The 19,656-nt window shown below is 37.6% G+C and overlaps 1 protein-coding gene across 5 annotated transcripts in view; it reads right to left on the bottom strand.

Moving 5' to 3' along the window:
* Positions 1 to 779: 779 nt before the first annotated feature.
* Positions 780 to 19,656, bottom strand: part of Lrrc63 (leucine rich repeat containing 63) — a 49,087-nt gene continuing 30,210 nt past the window's right edge. The window contains exons 8-11 of one of the 5 annotated variants that reach the window (XR_264570.2): positions 9,298 to 9,381; positions 8,108 to 8,135; positions 5,980 to 6,073; positions 4,194 to 4,270 (exon numbers count right to left, since the gene is read on the bottom strand). Coding sequence is in view for 4 of the 5 variants with exons in the window: in XM_005409100.2 (XP_005409157.1) it covers positions 1,159 to 1,399; positions 4,034 to 4,270; positions 9,298 to 9,381 (562 nt within the window). In the remaining variant the exon portion in view is untranslated. Of the gene's footprint in view, positions 1,400 to 3,082; positions 3,170 to 4,033; positions 4,271 to 5,979; positions 6,074 to 6,099; positions 6,538 to 8,107; positions 8,136 to 9,297; positions 9,382 to 19,656 lie in introns of those variants that run through there. The other 4 variants (XM_005409100.2, XM_005409101.2, XM_005409103.2 and 1 more) reach the window with 4 other exon arrangements.

The following is a 19,656-nucleotide window of genomic DNA, read 5'->3' as shown; positions in this document are numbered from 1 at the left end:
TCATCTCTTAAAGTCTATTCCACTTACCAATGGTGCCACAGGCTGGGGACTAAGCTTTTGGGATATGTGGCCTTTAGGGGACATTTCAGATTTATTTTTAAGGGTCTTGCTAAGTTTCCCAGGCTGGGCTTGAACTTATGATCCTCCTGCCTCAGCCTCCCAGAGTGCTGTAATTGTGTACCACAACACCTGGCTAGGCATCCAAATTTAATGAATTCAGTAGTCAGAAAAATTATTTTGCCTTATCACTTTACCTTTAAATATTATTAAATGATGCCCATGAACCTGATATCATGCACATCTTCTGACATCCTCTTATGAGCTGTATAAATTTAAATCACTGCATTTCATTAAGTTTAACTGGCAGTGCTTTAGATTTAAGTTAACGGCACATAAAAGACATGCCATACATTAAATAATCTTATCCATCTAATATTGTGACACTAAAATGTTTTCTCCTTTCTCTTACCAAACATTAATTCTTGAAGCCTCAAGCTCTATTATAGGTTCATGCTTCTTTGCAATGTAATTTTGTAAGTTCTTTTTCTCATTGGGCTATCACTCACAGCCATGGTAAAGGTAGTGCTGGCATATGGAATCAGACTAAAACACTGAATCTCAGCTTTATGTGATGAAGATCAAGGTAACTATTAGTGATTGTACTTGCTTTTTTTAAGAGCCTGGAAATGAATTCAAACAACTACAAACTGGGATTAATATTTTATTCCCAAACACAAACCACAACTGAGAAATGTGCCACTAGCTAGATTTCCACAGAAATGCACAAATACCGAGACATAGGTGCATGACTTTGAAGCCATATACAGCACAAAACTCAGGGATGACTTTGAAATTCTACTTTGTCAATTAATAGAAATGCGTGAAAAGACCACATCTAAGAAACAATCCCTTTTCAAAGGATTTGAACAGCTGTCTTTCTGTAGTAAACTGGCTCTGAAAGAAGTTTTCTGGATCTTCATTGAAATCAAAAGGCTTGTGACTAATCCTTCCAGAGTAATTCTTCTGCCACAATTTCATAACAATCATAAGCTTTTATGAGAAGCTATGATTACACAGAGAACCATATATGAGGAACCTTCCATTCAGAACCTATGCTCTCAAAGACACGAATTACTAACACATAAACTTAATTGGCATCTACAGAAGGAATGACACATCACTGGGCTTTCTTTCTTTTACCCAGTCCATATTAAAAGCTATTTTTTTGCCCAAAAAACCTTCAAAAATAAAACTGCTTTCTTTTAATTCTCTATAACAGGAAGAAGAACAGACATGAAACATAATAGGAAGGCGTAATGCTCCAAAAATATTGCAGGATCGGATGACACCAAAACCTTCACCAAACTTGGGACCATGACACCAGTCACACCTGGATGTGCTGAAATAGAGGAAACATCAAGTCAATATTTAATAGTTTTTACTACAGTCAGAAAATTGTTATTGATGCTCTGCAAGACTCAGAGTTGTATGACAGTGAATACATATATGTATATATATATATATATATAATCACAAACCCAATTTTCTCAAACAAAAGGAGTATGAAAATGCTCATGTCCATAGCGTAGTGTTTGTTTTTCCTGGGAGAGAGGTTGCTGTGGGACTATTTAGTCCTTGTTTTGGTTTCATATTTAACTCAATAAACTCAGGTTCAGGTTCCTTGCCTTGTGGTGAACTCTCCTGATGCCATATATACATTTTGTTGTTTTAGTTTTGTACCAGGAATTGAACTCAGCTCCTTGCGCTTGCCAGGCAGGAGCTGTGCTGCTGAGCTATCTCCCCAGCCCTGACTGGCATTTTTTTCCCCATATATACTTACCACTCACTAGTTAGGTTTTAATTCTGTAGAAACAAGTCTTGGCCCCAGGGATTATTACTGCTGTTATTATCTTACTTTCTTGTGTGCAATCAAATTTTCTGAGCATTGATGTCTCCATATGTGAATATCAAAAATTTCTGGGCCTGGTTCCCTCTCTATCAGTAGATCTCTAGTTACTGTTTTCAGTTTCTCCAGTGGTTGCTATTTTGAGTTGTCTGCTGGGTTAGTCACCTTTCTATCACTAAAACAAAGTACTTGATAATGAATTCATGAAGAAAACTTTTATTTTGGCTCACAGTTTAGGAGATTCCATTTCACTGTTGACTGGCAACATTGTCTGGGGCCTGTGGTGAGGCAGCACATGATGGTAGGAGCAGTGGCAGAATAAAATCATGTCATGGGAAGGAAGCAAAACAGAAAGAGGAAGGGGCTGAGTCCCAGGATTCCCTTCAGAAGCACATGCCCAGTGACCTGTGCGTCTCTCACTAAGCCTACCTCCTAAGGGCTCCACCACCTCCCAGTCGCACCACCCCAGTGAACGCAGAGGCCCCTGGGGACACTCACCATCCAAACAATAGCATCTGTTTTTTATTCAGTCAGTGTTGGTAATTTATACATTCCTGGAAAACCATTTACTTAGGAATATTCATTAAATCAATAGTCCTACCACTAATACAGTAGATAATACAGTAAATGCTGCTGCTGAATGTCGTCCAATGAAAAGGCAGGCTCATAAAAGGCATTGCTATGTGTTCCCATCCACTTTATTCACCAGATCTGGTACCATGATGGATGTTTAAATAAAAATCACTCGTTCATATCATATAAAGGAAATAAGAGACATATCTGAGTGGACTGAGAGTGAGTGAAGTTTAGGAACCCTAGTCCTGAGTGTAGGCAATGATTTTAAAATTCATCATTGATACTTGAGGAAAGGAAGTTACTCCTGTGTGACTGCTCTATTACTGGTCTCTATCAAGTTAGAATGGAGTAAAACATGTCTCCTGGGACTAACAATTTCTTTTAAAGAAACAACTTCTATGTACTTGAGAGTTCATAGAAAATAGTTATGCAATCCAGTGAATGTTTACATTTTAAAATTTATTACAGTAAAAGACACATTGCTATCACATACTCCCCAAATACTCCTTCTCACTTGAAACACTTATCCCATTGTTCTTTCCACTTTCAGAAGCACTCTGGAAGTCCTCTTCTGAGTCTTTAGTTGTGCTGTTGTGGCTGCCTTGCTGTCCTGAATTGAGCCAAACCATTTAACTTTCATTCACATTTTGATTTTAGGAAAGAGGTAGGAACTGCATGGTACCAGATCTGGTGAATAAAGTGGATGGGAACACATAGCAATGCTTTTTATGAGCCTGCCTTTTCATTGGACGACATTCAGCAGCAGCATTTACTGTATTTTTATTGTACCTCATAAAGAATTGAAAGAAGACTTCAAGGCTGCTTTAAAAAGTTACAATAACAATGGCACAAATATGCTTGTAGCAAATGGAGTATTTTGAGGGGAATTAATGAGAAAGTATCTTTTAGTATAAATAATTTTTTAAAAATGTGAGCATTCACTGTACATTTTGATCACAACTCATACTTCCAACTATACCTCAGCAAAACTACCGTTCACTTTAGAGTTAAGTAATAACTTGAGAATATTAGGAAATGGACTGAATTCAAGTATATTATTATACTTGAAAAGCTAGAAGGGGAAATTTGAAGAATCATGTATATATGGTTTTGTGTGTAGTATGGTATGCAGGTGTGTTACTAAACTGCCATCTGGCCCTACAATAAAGAAAATTAATGTATTTAGAAGTGCCATTTCAGTTGAACACCGAAGCACATGCTTATATAATCTCAGCTACTTGGGAGGCAGAGGCAGAGCATTGCAAGTTTAAGGCCAGCCTGAGCAATTTAGTGAAACTCTGTTTCAAATAAAATTGAAAAGTGTGGGGATGTAGTTCACTGTATGAGGCCCTGAATTTAAATCCTCAGTACTGCTAAAAAAAACAAAAGAAGAAAGAAGGAAAGGAAGGAAGGAAGGAAGGAAGGAAGGAAGGAAAGAAGGAAGGAAGGAAGAAGAGAGGAAGGATGGAGGGAACAAAGAGAGGGAGGGAGGGAGAAAGGGGAAGGAGAAAAAGGTGTACTTTGGCTAAAAACACTATGTAATGTACTCACCGTTTTAGTAACTTTTGAATTTTCACTGGTATATCATAAGATGTATGTAGATTATTTTTGACAATGAACAAAGAGGTAATTTGAGTAAGTCTTGGGGGACTGTTCAAAGAATTCTCTGTCCAAAATCTATGATCAGTAAAAGTATTCTCAAAGGAGACTTTTGTCAGGTTAAGCTTCAAAATTCCAGGTGGCAAGTGAAATAAATAATTTCCATCAATATTCAGTTTTTCAAGTGATCTATAAAATAAAGAAAACTGCACTATAAAATGTAGTCATGCAATTTATAATACTAAACTAAAGTTTTGGCCTAATGTTCTTGAAAGTTTGCATCAAACTTAATAGCGATAAAACATATCTATTCTTAATATTTCCTCAGCTTCGAGTGTTTACTAAAACCAACTGAACCAATGTATTATGATGTGCATTTGTGTGAATAGCATAGTAAAGTGCATTTGTGCAAATAGCATAATAAAAAGCATGTGTTTGGGGGTCTTTGTAACATATCATCACCATGGAAAAAGAAATATCCACAAACCTAGAAAGATTAATAAATATTACATAACTGTAATAAATGATACACAGAAAAAATTAATAGAAAATTTGACCATCAACATTTTATTCAAGTCTAATAAAAACAGTGAAATTTATGTTATCAAAATATATCATGTGCTATGTTACACTGACTTTTCCACATCGGAACCCTACTAGCTTTCACTTGGTCAGTTTCTTCTAATGGCCCTTGGTTCTTTGTTCAAAAGAGAGCCAACAGGTTGGTTTTTTCATGTTTTACTTCTCTAAGTAGTGTTTCCTACAACCACTTATCTTCTTTCTAATTAGTGTTGGAAGCAAAAAGAACAGTATCTGTTCATGAGGTGCATATAAAAATCAAATCCAGGGTGGGTACAACTTGTCAAATGCGTTAGAGGTGAACAGGTTAATATGTGGGCTTCAGGTAGTAAGGAGCTGGCGGCCTCTGGATTCCACTGACAGTCTTATCTCACATCTCCTGCTCACCCCAGTGAAGTTCTTCAACTGTAAGTCTTGCTGACAACATTAAAATATGATCTACATGGGTATTTAAAACAAGGAGACTGGGAAGATGGCTATCCAAATTCTTCGATCTCAGTTTGCCTGTTGTACATGTCATGGTCTGGTAAATGTGAGCAAGGCACCAGCCTGTTATGGTCCTGAAGGAGAGAGCTGGCATGGCTATTTTTCCCTCTGTACCAGATTTAAGGTCAGGAGTCAGTAGCAGACAGGCCTGCGGTGGTCTGAATGTTTATTTCACCCAAAATTCCTGTCTTGAAATCTCCACTTCAAGGTTATGGCATTTGGAGGTGAGTTTTTAGGAGGTGATTAGGTCAGGGCAGAGCCCTCATAAACAGAATTAGCACTGTTATGAAAGAGGCTTTAGTGAGACCCTCCACCTCCTTCATCACATGAACTGAAAATGAGAAGACAGCTGTCTACAAAGAAGTGAGTCCCTACCAGACATACAGACAATCTGTATGTGACTCAGTTTTGGGCTTTCCAGACTTCAGAATCATGAGAAATGAATTTCTTTTATTCACTAGGTCCTTGCCAATGAAATGCTGTTACAGCAGTCTGAGGTGACCAGGACGAGTCCCAGTAGACAATCAGACTGAATGTGATTGAGGGCCTTCTAGGGCAATGCTGATGAACTTTCCCACAACACCCATGAGGAGGTGTTGGAGACCGGCTGTGTAAGGGTTAAGATGGTGACCTAAGCCTCAGTCCTAAGGCCTGTGTTGTCTTCTTTGGGAATGGAAAATTATGTAGAAAGCTATGTTTTCTGGTTGCGTGGGGGGAAATCTCATAAGCACGGTGCTCTGAGGACAATATCCACTGAGGACAAAAAAAAAAGAATGCTACCTCCCTGTTAACCTGATCCAGTTAAGGAGAAGGGCTTGTCCTTTCACCCTTACCTCTTTTGAAGTTTCACCTGTTCCTTATTTTTCAAAATCTGCTTCAACTGTGTCAAGAATGACGCAGGACCCCATCCTCTGAGCTTCTTGCTGACTGATAAAAATGAGTTGATTGTGGAGGTTGGTGAGCTGGTTCATTAGAAGCAAGTCTCCTCCAGGTCCCCCTTGCATCTTAAATTTTGTCTTTGTCTTTCTTTGCTCCTCGTCAACCCTTCGGCAGGTATCCGAGGGTCTGATCGGACCCTGGCAAGGGAAGCTCCCCTGCCTGAGTTGGTTTATCTTGGAGAACAGAGTAATTTAGGTGCCCCCTCTTCTTCAATAAGTTTGAAGAAGGTAGGCAGGCTCAATAATCCTCAAAACTGGAAGAGCTCCATGTTTAGACAGGCTTTGCAGCTTGAACACTCTAGGGGGGCTGAGAATCTTCCTCCTGTGCACTACTGACTGGTACTGCGGTGCTCAGAGTGGTATTCTGTGACTGTCAACTGGCCCACACAGAAGGCAGAGCGGCAAGAAGAGGAAAACTCAACACGCAGAACTATGGTCCCAAGTAAGCATGCTCTGTGAGAGACAGATAGGAAGTTAGGTAAGGTTGGAAGAAACACTAGGTCAGATTCAAACGCAGACCAGATGCATGCCTACACAGATGCTCAAAACTTTCCTGAGTACAAAATGATGTTTGTGAAAGTAAAATTTAAGTAGCAGGACAGAAGAAGAACATAGTCTTCATGGGAATACAAATAAGAAGCAAGGTAGAGGAAATAGCTCAAAACTGCAGCGACTTTTTAGAGATAGAAAGGAGATGTGGGAGGCCGGGGATATAGCTCAGTGGCAAAAGCGCCTGCCTGGAAAGCACAAGGTCCTGAGTCTGATTCCCATTACAAAAAATAAAAAAGAAAGGAGATGTGGGAACAGCAAGGAAGGGAGGGGAAAGGAAAGAAAGTGAGCGTGCTATGTGTCTATACCACTTCCTCAGGGTGAATATGATCGTTATGTATCACAAATAGATGCTAATAAAGAGAAACTAAAAAGTTTAACAGAAAAAATGGTCAAAATATAAGGAAAATCATGAAGGAAAATAGGGTTGCCATGGATTACAGTTCAGGAAACTTAACATAAATGATAGACATTTTGGAAGAGAAAATGAAACAGGTGGAGAGGCATAATTAAACATATGTCCCTAACTTAAAAAAAAGTTTGAGATGGTAGATTAAGAGTTCACTGAATTCCAAAAAGGAAGTGTTAAAGAAGAAAAGAAAAAGATAAATGTGATCTGATAAAGTTCCCGGAAGATCGAACAAAGATCTTGAGAGAATCTTCAATCTTTCCAGATGAAAATAAGAGTCGCTCACAAAGAAAAAACTAGGACTGGCATCAAGTTACCTGCCTACCACACGGAATGTGCTGACGGAACCTGCATAGGAAAGGGATTCAAGGCAAGATTGTCCACCCAGCCCATTCATCATTGGTTGGCTGTACTGAAGGATTCAGATTCCATCTGAGGAAAAGACTTAAGGAAAGCTCCAAGCAGCCACAGAATCAAAAGCAGACCTCTCCATGTTCAAGATAAGATGAAAGAGGAGAGGGAAAAAGCAGTAAGCGATGGACTGTGAAACACATGCATTAAAATATAAATCAAAAATGATTTGACAGTTAAATGCGAAGTATCCTTTGATGAGACAGGATGCAAGGGAAAATCTACTGAGAATCTGTAGCATAAATTTTTAAATCATCTCAAGAAAATCTAGAGTTAGGTAAGGTGCAGGAGGGTTTGGAGAGAAAGCAAGAAAATAAAAGTATCTTAAATCTTAAGTATTGATGAAAGTATGGGGAAGCAGACAATTCTAAGGGACTTGTATAAAATATTAAAGAAAACTATGTTTGATTGTGAGTTTAGAAAAGGACAATAAAGCCCCAAAACTAACATAGGAGGAAATGAGAAGAAAGAGGAGAAGAGGCAGCAGGAAAAAGAAAAAGTAAATCAATAGTAAATACAAAGCACAATGGAAGGGGAGAGTCAAATGATCCATCATAACTATGTGAATATGCTGAATTCTCCTCTTAAAACACAAAAATTGTCACATGGGAAATTAAGTAATTGGTATAAATATAAAAGCAAAACCAAAAATACCTCATTCTGCTGAAGGTAAGCTGTGTCCCTAGAAACTCAAAAGAAATCAATCAGATCAACCAGAAAACTCAGTCAGGACTATTAAGAGAATTTGGCAACATGGCTTGATTTTAAATTAATATAAAGAAGGACATTTAAAAAAAAAGACCTAGCTGCCTGGCATGGTGGCACACACATGCTCGTGGTCGGAGTGTGCTGGAGACTGAGGCAGGAGCATTGCAACTTTAAGTTCAGCCTGGACAACTTAGTGACTTAGCAAATTCCTGTCTCAAATATTTAAAAAAAAAAAAAAATTTAAAAAGGCCTGCAGCGGCGGAGCGGGAAGGGCAGGTCAACTTGAAGGCCTTGGTTTCAATTCCCAGTACCACAAAATAGTACATAGTTTTCCCTATACTGGCAATATTTAGCTGAAAATGGAAATAAAAACATGTTCGTAGTAGCAGTACAATTATAAAATATATAGAAAAGTTTATTAAGGTATGAAATGGGTCATAAATGCTTATGAAGAACACAAAATCTGAAAAAATTAAAAATATATATTATGTTTAGAATTAAAAATTGTATTATTATCAAACATAAAATTCTTCAAAACTTTTGTGTAAACTCAAGACAACTGCAAGTAAAATGCCAAAGTTGTGTTTATGTGTATTGAAGGAGAGCTGGGAATTATATACATGATCTTAAGGATTAAAATCTTAAGAGAATAGTCAGGAGATTATTACTGAAAAATAACCTCACTTTAGTTATTAAAATTATTCTAAAGTTATAATCAACATAATATGGTACTAACCTAGAAGAACACAGGTGAACTTCAGCTTTTTAAAAATTTACTTAATTAATATAATTTTAGCATTAAAATTACAATGTATATTATGAATATTTTATACATATATATATATCCTTACTAAAAAATAAATGAAAAAGATAAGAGCCATAGGGACCCATGCAGAAAAATAAACAAAAATATCTTGTCATTTTATTAAATCATCACAGTATCATTCTTCAAATAATTATTGAAAATATAGCTTTAAAATACTGTACACCAAACTACATGTAAACTACATTTTTGATAAGTTTCATACTTTTCACATTACATTTTATGGCAGGCAATTAAAGAACTTAATATTCTCTGTCATAATCATTACCAATTATTCTTATGACTTTCTATGTATTTGCTACCTCCATAATACCTGAGTCTCTGGATGTCGTTTGGAATAGAAGTGATTTCGTTGTAGGAAATATCAAGGTCCTCAAGATGGGACAGGGAAAATAACCTTAAAGATAAAGAGAAAATTAACTATAAAACAGATTATATTTTTTTAATCAGTAGAATAAAGAAAGAATTAGAGACTTAGGGAAACAGGGAATAGTACAAAAGTGTGCTTTTTCTCAGGATATTCATATTAAATACATTCATATTAAATAAACAATAGTTTTTCTAAACATGAATAATGAACCAGTTGAGAAAAAAGTCAAGAAAACAGTTCCATTCACAATAGCTTTTAAAAAAGGACAAAAATACCTAGAAATCAACCTAATAAAGAGATGAGAGATCTCTACAAAAATAAGCACAGAGACCAATGGAGCAGAATATAGGACACAGAAACAAACCCACAGAACTACAGCCATCTGATTCTTGACAAAGGAGTAGAAACAAACCTTGGAAGAAAGATAGCTTCCTTAACAAAGGATGCTGGGAAAACTGGATATCCATATCCAGAAGATTGAAACCAGGTTCCTATTTCTCACACTGCACAAAATTCAACTCAAAGCGGATCAAAGACCTTGTATGTATAAGATCTGAAACTCTGAAACCGCTAGTGCTCGTTCCCAACTTATCATGTCTGGAGAAAAAACATTGGTACCATTTGTTCTATTTTTCAAGTCAAAATCATGATGTTTATAGTCTAGCCTCAGGTGGATCCTAGAATCATCTTGTTTTTCCTCATCACTTCAGTGCTGGTAAACTAGCCTGGCTCCAGCCTTTCACTATGGATTATGTATTTTCCTTACTTTGAAGTGGAATGGGTCTGTGGGCTACATGGAGGAGCTAGGACACTGCATCAGGCCTAGAGTTGAAATTTACCTCATATAATATATACTCTTAGGGAGCACATGTATCCAGATAGCCTGTTTGGCCTGGAGCTCCATACCCTACCAAAGCTATCATATTTTAATAAGAATGGGCAGAGGTTTTCACCCTTATTTCAGTTTTATTTGTTAGCGTATTCTTGGGCAATAGCTGCTTACACTTCTACAGAATATTGCTGATAGCTTGGAAGAACAAGCTGGTGTTAACAATACAAGTATTACAGTGACGAACACCATAGCAATTTAAGTAGCATACAGTAGTAGCATACTAAATGGTCATAGCAACTTAAAGTGATGTTTCGCCTTATCACTGCAAGATTGCTACTATTATTGTATGAATTTAAAAGAGTGGAAGCTATAAGAAAGTAACTTATCTGTTATTATGAAATTAAATATAGCTATCTTTTTCTTCAGCTATATGGAGACAGAGAAATTTACTCTCTCCATTTACTCAATAACAATATGGGAAAATAAATATTAGCCATTTCAGAACGGGCCCTGGATGTAGCCTCTCAAGTAGGTTGCTTGAGTCTTTGTTCTAAACATCTTTTCTTTCCCAAAGAAACTTCCTGCCAATTACAGCACACTGAATCAGACAAGTAAGGCAAAATTTGATTGCATTAGTAAAAGTAGAAATTTTCTAAGTCATTTTTCTCCTACTATCCACTGTGGAAAAGACAAGGACATCCTTTTCGACAGTTGTTTATAACCTTAGGGCTTGTGCCTAAAAAATTATTGTAGCTACTCCTCTTTATTCACTTATGGGGCAAAGATATCTCTCAATTGTGTATATTTCCTTTCTTTCCCCTCTTTTCTCTTTCTCTCTTTTTCTTGTCTTTTCTATTCAAAAGCTTGGAGAAAAGAAAAAATTCTTTCAGATTTCTGAAACAATTCATTATATTTATTTTGAAAGAGGTTTTAAACGGTAATTCAAATAACTCTTCATGGTTATAAAACTATACATATTACATGGGAATTTGATTACACATTGTTAATCTGTAATGGGATGACAACCCCACTTCTTGCTTCAAAATATGAGCTTCCCTCCTACCACATTGCCTCATATCGAATGCCTCAAGCAGGTCAAAGCAAAATATTAGGAACAAGCAATGGTATGGTGGTGCATGCCTGCAATACCAGCATTTGGGAGGCTGAGGCAGGAGGGTTGCCATGAGTTCAAGGCCAGCCTGAACTACATAGCAAGATCTTGTCTCAAGAAAAAAAAAAAAAAAAGGAATAAAAATTTAGGCCTTGGTGAATTTGTGCTACAACCAGGTAAATTTTCCTTATTAACTCTCAATTTGGCCTACCCAGAAGTGATTAGCTATTACACAATTTCAAATATACTGGATGCTTTATTTTGTTTCAGAAATTTAGGTCAAGGGAAAAATCTGTAGAAATAACTGAAAGAATTTTTTAAAAATAATGCAAGATTTTCTTATTTGTTTTTTGTAGTGTTCTTGAAAACCAGCCCAATTTTTCTAATTTTCAGATAGAAACAGAAGTTAAGAGTGGGCCAGAAGCTTGCCAAAACTTACAGCACCTAAGGTACAGAGCTTTGTATCTGAAAGTACCTTGCATTTCTCACTATGTCACCTTTGAGTTCTGTGGAACTAGAAAGATCCCATTGGGAATAGAAAAAATAATAATGAAAGGACTCTATCATGGTGCTAGAAAAACTTTGAGAAGTCAACATATTTGAGAATAATATATGTACTTCTTAACATATGGAAATCATAAAGAATTTAGAAAAATAATGAGAACCATAGGAAAAGACAATTTTTAAAAATATAAACTTAGTCACTACAATAAGCAATCATTTTGTGATAAATCTAGAAAAAGTATATATCTTAATTTAAATCTTACACTATGGTTTCAAACAAGTTGGGTAACAATTATTTTATTTAATAAAATAGCGCTAAATGTCACTTGAACTGCTAGATTTATACCGCTAACCCCCACACTTTGTTCAAATGTCCCTTTTAAAATAAGTTCCTTCCCAATACATTATACCTGGTGAAGTCGTTCGTGTTTGAGTTCACGACCTCAGTCGTGATTTTACCTTAAAATGTAACGATTGTTCGAGGAAACCTTCGCAATTTTTCGGAAACCACAAGTATCCTCCATAATTTTTGGGGGAGGGCGGGAGGTTTGCCAAGTAGCCGATCCAAGAGCATTATTCAGTTCTCCTTGCTGCTGATTGGCTGCCGCCCTGTAGCCCATCTCTGCCAGATGCACCAGCATTCCTGAATCATAACAGGTTGCTGTACCACACGTAACTATCTCCAGTGTTCTCGGTATTTTCTGACTATATCTGAAATTTGCAGTTTTTCACAATTTGCAGGTGCTCTAGGAACATAACCCCTGTTTCCATTTTCATTCATTCCCTTATTCTAGATTTTCCCCTTTTATGTTTCTTATTACCACCTAAGATAGTATAGAATTGCCTTTCAATGTGCGTTACACATACTTTTAAGTTGACTATCTCCCTCTATGAGAATGTGATCCTCACAAGAGTTAAAATATTTGACTGGTTTTGTATTAGTTTTCTGTTGCTGCCATACAAATTTCAACACAAACACAATGCATCAAAGTAACAGGGGTTCCTGTGTGATAGTCATGCCCTAGGGTCATTCCTCCTTTGTCTGAAAAGAGGGAGAAAATAACAGAACAAAACACCAGCAAATCTTTGAAGCTCTAGGTGAGAGCACGTACCCACATCTCCAAGCCCGACCTTCAGTCTGCTTTAACCTACTTGACTCTTAGTAAGGGTTCATAAATACGCACTACATCTCACACCTGTGATTAAGAAAGCCCCTGAGATGACTCTGCACCCTGTCAATCATTCCTGTCAATCTTACTTGGGAGGCCCCCTACCGGGGGTGCAAATCCTTTAAATTTTCAAAAGCCTGGTTGCGCGAGCAGTGCTTTTTACTTTCCTGCCATCCCAGCACCATGTTTTCATTTGTGCTATATTTTTGACAGCATTGACTTGTTCTGAGGACATCTTCCTGTGATTCTCGATACACGCAGCTGCTTTTCACTTGTCATTGGGTATATGCTTTGCACTTCTTTGCCTCTTGTGTACAAGAGCCTCGAGTCAATCTGCTGGATCCACTGTGCGGTAACAGAACCAGCAACAATTCTTCATGGTGCTCTTTCTGACAAATGCTGTTGCCTCCCTCTTCCTTTTTCTCAGAGCTCGTGTGATTAGCCTGGGCCCACTTAGACAATCCAGGATAAATAACCTCCCTTCTTTAAAACCAGCTGATCAGAAACCTTTGATTTATCTCCAGCTTTAATTCCCTTTGTCACACAATGTAACACACTCATGTGTTCTGGAGATTAGGATGCAGATGCCATTTGGGAGCCAGTATTCTCCCTATCATAGTCTATCCCTAAAGTTTCACGTCTATACCATGCACAAAATGCTTTCGACCATTCCAGACTCCATAAAGATCTCACCTCAATATATCATCAAAGTGCAATATCTAAATCTCAGAGTCCTAAACTTCACTGTGTAAAGCAAATGTAGATGAGGCTCCAGACGTCATCCACCCAGACACAGTGTTTCTCCAGGTATGGTCTGTGAAACTTAGAAACAAGGTACTGTTTCCCAAAATACAATGGAGGGACAGACCTTTAATAACAGTTATAGACACTGGGATTTAAAAAGGAGAAAATAAGAGATAGAAAGGAGTTACCCATCCTAAGCCATTTTTGAAACCCAGCTGGTTAAATTTATGTGGTTTCAAGGCCTGACAATAACCATCTGCAGCTCACACCTCTGCCCTCTGGCTTTAATTTCCCTCTCTCCTGGCTCCTGGTTCTGCCCTCTGGAATCACTCTTCCACTTCATGGTTCCCGGCTCCACCTTTTGGGTTATCCTTCTTTTTTCCAGTTGGTAGACATTTTAAGCTGAGTAGTTTTGTCAGGCTGTTTCCTATATCTAGACATTTGGTGATCTGACAGCCTTTTTTCATTGCATACTTTGTGTCCTTTTTGAGACACTTGGCAGTGTTTCTCTGAGTACACAATTTTTCAAGGACCTCATGAGTCTCCCGTGTATGCCATGTGGATTCACTCCAGGAGACATCAGATTTATCCTCAGACCTTTACTAGACAATCCCATCTCTATTTCCTGCTCTTGTTGAAATGGCTGAGGTGATAGGATATGAAGTCATTATTTTAAAAGGATGTATTATTGACATAAACAGCAATAATAGTTTGAGTCTTCAAACTATCTTATTGGGTTAAAGATGCCACACATAAAAATTACATGTTATATGAACTAACTTATGTGATTTTAAAAAATAGGCAAAACCAAGTCTATGATATTAGAAGTCAAAGGATTGACTGGGAAGGTGTGTCAAAGAAGTTTCTGGGGTAATGGAAATGCTCTATATCTTGTTTTGGACAGTAGTTACATGGGTGTATATATATGTTAAACTTTTTGAGTTAAACAGGTAAGAATGGACATTTTATTGTATAAAACTATACCTCAAAAATTTTTAGAAAGAAGGTAGAAGAGAGGGTGAACTAGAGTATTAAAAACTATATATTATGTTGTTGTGGTAATCTCTCATAAAATTTATGATTTTAAGCATTAGTAAGTGTGCCATTTAGCAGCATTAATTATGATCAAATATTATACCATCCTCAGCACTATCCATGTGCAAAACTTTTCATCTCAAACAAAAGCTGTAACTATAACCATTCCCTCCTCTTTACCCTACACCACCCCCTGGTAACTTCTTTCCACTCTGTCTCTATGAGTCTGCCTATCTGAGTAGCTCATGCACGTGGAATTATACAATATCTTTTCTTTTATGTCTGACTCATTCCACTTAACACGTTTTCAAAGATCACCCTGGTAGCATTTTATTCCTTCACAGCAGTAATATCCTATGTATGTATATACCACATTTTCTTTATCTGATGATGGACATTTGGCTTATTATCATCTTTTGGCTACGTGAATGAAAGCAGTTAGTTTTCCCTGTTGCTCCTGGTGATGTACATCTATGCCCCCTCCCATGAAGTATATTTGAATTGTTAACTTTTCAATTATTGTGCATAAAGCTGCTAGGGCCTCTCTTGTAGAAGTCTTTTTATAGAAACTAAAATCTACCTGCTCAAGTCTATACATGAATAATTGGGAACTACTAAGAAAAAGGACAAGAATGTAGATTAGCGTCGCTACAAAGTCATAGCTTCCAAACTCTGCTGAGCCTGCAGCCTCATCTCTCAAATGTTCACATTGCTGATCTTTGCTTTATTTTTCCTTCCTCTCAAAATCAACACTAAATGATGACAACTTCACTCAAAGCTCCTTTTCTGTCTTCACTCTTTTTATTCCCAAAGATGAACCTAATTTAAACCTTAAAAGTAACCTCCGCAAGTGATACATAATAGGAGTGAAGTAAATCTCTACTAACTGACTGAATTTCTTGTTTTCTCCACCATGGAACTATGTATTTCTCATATTTATTCTTAGGGCCTGCCTCCGCTTTTAGGAGGTCAAGCTGAATGCTATGTTTAGGACCAGGCTGTCCACCTGTGGTTGTAACTCCCTTCCCTCCCACTGCCTGGGAAGTTCTGTACCAGCACCCATCCTTCCATGGCTTCAGTCACTGGTTCTTTCCCATCATTGTGAATATGCCTGAGATTAATTTTAAATCAACAGTGAAAACGTTTCCAAGATCCTACATTCCATGTGGTTTTTATCTAATCTGTCTCCTCCAACTGCAGCAGAGTAGTCTATATCCATCATTACCAAGATTTTACCTCAGCCCTCTGTAAACTGGCTTTTGTTCCTCCCAACCCATGGAAACTGTTCTCTGTTTTTATTTGACACTATTAGTCATCCTTTTCTGAAATAATCCACTTGCTTGGCTTTCACGATATAGCTAGTTCTCTTTGCGCAGTGTGAGCCCCCATGTCTATAATTTCCTTTCCACTTGTCTACCTGAAACACTAATGCACCTCCTGAAGTATCACTTGAAAGGATGGCTCTTCCCAGGCTCACTGGTTTCAATTAGTATACCAGATGCGATCAAAATATATGGCAAATGATTAAGTTGAAAAATTCACTACCATAAAAGACACATTGCCACTAATCCCCCTCAAAATGCCTCCTTCACCTCAAAATACTCATCCCATCATGCTCTCGCCACTTCCTGAGACAGTTCTAGAAGTCCTCCTTTGTGAGTGTATCTACAGGTGTAATAGAAGAAATACACTGAGTTCAGGCTTGTGGAAACATTACTGCATGTCCTCATCCACTTGCTCCCTGGATCTGGCACTGTGTGACTTCTGGCTGCTCCTCGAAGTCAAACTGACCACGAAAGGTTAATGTTTTGCACTGACTCATGACATCAAGGCAGCCATGACAGGGCAACAAAAGACATGAAAGAGAATTTCAGAACTGCCTCACAAAGTGGCAAGAAAAAGGGATAAGTATGTTCAAAGTGAGGGGAAGTGTCCGGAGAGGGAGTAATGGCAATATGTCTTTTACAATAATTAATTTTTACAAATTTAAACCTTCACTATATTTTTTGATCACACCTCGTATACTGATCGTTTGAAACCATTTTCTCCAGCACAAAACTCCCTTGTGAGCCTAATACGTCTAAGTCCAACTATGTGATGGAAAACATAACCCCAAATCACTATATAAAGCTAAACCTAAACTTTATTTTCCATTCTTCAAATCTCTTCAGCTTTAATCTTGTCACTTTCCTGCTAAAAATCAATTAAGGATTTCTTATGACCTTTAAAATAAAATGTAATAAAATAAAATAAAATAAAATGACCTCAAAAATTTCATGGATGTAGCCTCTCACACTCCTGGGCCTCACTTGGGGCTATGCTGCCACAAGCAGGGCCAGACCTGCCTCTGAGCTGCCTTTGGAGAGTTCAGGTTCTTCCCTGCCTTGCCCTCCTGAGTCTCACTGCTGGAATGTTCTTGCCCTGTTCTTGGACTGTGCTCGTAGGTATTGCTCAAATGCCATTTCCTCACAGCTCAAATTTAATTAATATTCCTCCTGACATCTTATTGTCCTTTAAATTCATAATCCTTAGAATGTTTTACATGTATTTACTTACTTATTATAGTGTTGGTTATAATTTGCATATTTCCCCCTGGATTTTAAGTTCCACAAGGGAAAAAAATCATGCACCTTGCATTTACCAATCTAAACCCAACTCTTAGGACAGAGCCCATTATTGGTGAGTACTTAATAAGCACGTTTTATATGGCTGGATTATTCCACTCCAGCTGGACCTCTGAGTTGCCTTGTCTCTTTCTTTGCTGTGCGTCTCCCTGATACCAGATCTTGCTAATTTAATTCAGTCTCTCAACAATCTGTTATTTCTCTGTGTTTACTATCACTTCCGTGGTTCAAGAGCTTTTTCATCTCTAGAACCACCCCCCCAGTTGTTCAATCTGAATTCTTTTCAAAAATTTTTTTAATTAAGTTTACTGGTACATTTTTAGATATACATAACAATCACATTCATCATAGAGAATTTGTTCTTGTACATGATATATCTTGCTTCATCCTTTTTTTCCATTCTTCTCTTCTCCTTTCAACCTCTCTTCCCTTCCTTATTTTCAAAAGCTTTGTTTCCATTTTTCCATTTTTTCTCATTTGTTTTCCTTTTTCTTCCTTCCTTTCCTCTTCCCCTCTCCCTAGTTCCTCTTCCCATTTGAATATTTTCTTCCTATTTCACAATATCTGTTATACTTTTTGGTCTTTATTTACACTTTCAGTTTCTCACACCAAAGAAATAATGTGATATTTACACACGTGTAAATATCCAATTTATCTCACCTAAGAATATGGTCTCAAGGTGCATCTACTCACCAAGCAATGTCACAAGTTTATCCTTCTTTATGGCTGAGTAGTACTTCACTGTATAAAAGACAACACTGAAATTCCATCTCACTCCAGAAGGAATGACTATTGTCAAGAAGCCAACCAATAACAAATACTGGAGGGGCTGTGGGGAAAAAGGAACCCTTCTCTACTATTAATGGGAGTGCACTGGTGCAACCACTGTGGAAATCAGTGTGGAGATTTCTCAAGAAAACTAAAACTAGAGGTTCCATTTGACCCAGCTATTGCCCCTGTTGGTATCTTACCAAAAGAACTACAAGCATCATACCACAGTGAATACACACACTCATGTTTATAGCACCACAGTTTGTAACAGCTAAATCTTGGAAACAGCCGAAATGCCTATCATTAGATGACTAGATAAAGAAGATATGTTTCTGTGTTTTATATAATGGAGTACCGTTCACTTAGAATTCTGGTTTGTCCCTTGTATCCATCCTCCATACTGCCTCACTGTGACCTCAAATAGAGATCTTTCACTTCCTTCCTGAAAGCCCTATAATGGCTTCTCATTGCATACAGTATAAAGAATAAATTCTTTATCTTAGGTTATAAGACACCTGGATAATCTAGTCCCTGACTACACTACCAGGCTCATTTCTCACCACTCAGCTTTACTTACTAAGCCCCAATAGTACCAATCGCTTATATTTCCCACCTCATATTTTATATGCTTCCTCACTTCTCTCTTTCTTGAAGAAATAAATATCCATCTCATTGTTGGACCAACTATCCCCTTGTTCTTTCCCCTCTAAGCTAGCTAACTCACAGCTGTACTTGTATCAACTATTATCTCTTCCAGGGAGTCATCTCTGATCCTTCAGGATGGGCTACATGTCACTTTTTGGAATTTTCAAATCTTACAGTGCACATCTCTATTATTTTACTAATTATATTCTATTGTCTGCTTTCCTCATAGGCAGTGAGCTCCTAGAAGCACACACTAGATATTTTATGAACATCTGCTGAATTATCTATAAGAATAACAACATAGGATTCCAACTGCATTAGTGTAATTACTTTTGACAGTAATAACATCCAAACCACAAAATTTACGTGGAGCCAGAACTATGTCAAGTATATTACATAACTGTTTGGTCCACTGCATTTCACTCTGTGCTGTGTAGTTTATGCTCCCTACATCCTGCCACCTCATATCAGGTTCCCTACTCAGCAAGTTGAGTCTCACAGTTTTTAAATAAAATGAATCAGCACCTCACTGCTCACTGTATGTACTCTATAGTCTTGCTAGGTGGGTTTTCACTGGACAAGCTCTGCAAATAAATTTTTCACTTATGTCAGAGGTTTCCTAAGCCTTCTCTGAAGTCAGTCAAGTTTTCTCAATATGTTTTTCATACTTAGCTTCAATACGCTGTCAATCTCTTTGATATGCATGCATATTCAATGGTATTTAATAAAAACTAAAGTGAGTGTTCCAGGAGCGGCTAGACACCTGGGCTCGAGTCTGTGCTCACCCACACCGCCACGGTTCCCAGCTGAAAAGTGCGGAGAGAGCCAGGTATTTCCCAGCTACTCCCTGAGGGCAGCGCGTGCATC

Source organism: Chinchilla lanigera, unplaced genomic scaffold (assembly GCF_000276665.1).
Source record: "Chinchilla lanigera isolate Chin_1 unplaced genomic scaffold, ChiLan1.0 scaffold00117, whole genome shotgun sequence".
In the NCBI taxonomy this organism is placed as follows: Eukaryota; Metazoa; Chordata; class Mammalia; order Rodentia; family Chinchillidae; genus Chinchilla; species Chinchilla lanigera.
Note: the sequence above shows the minus strand (reverse complement) of the source record. Positions and strands in the feature narration are given on the sequence as shown.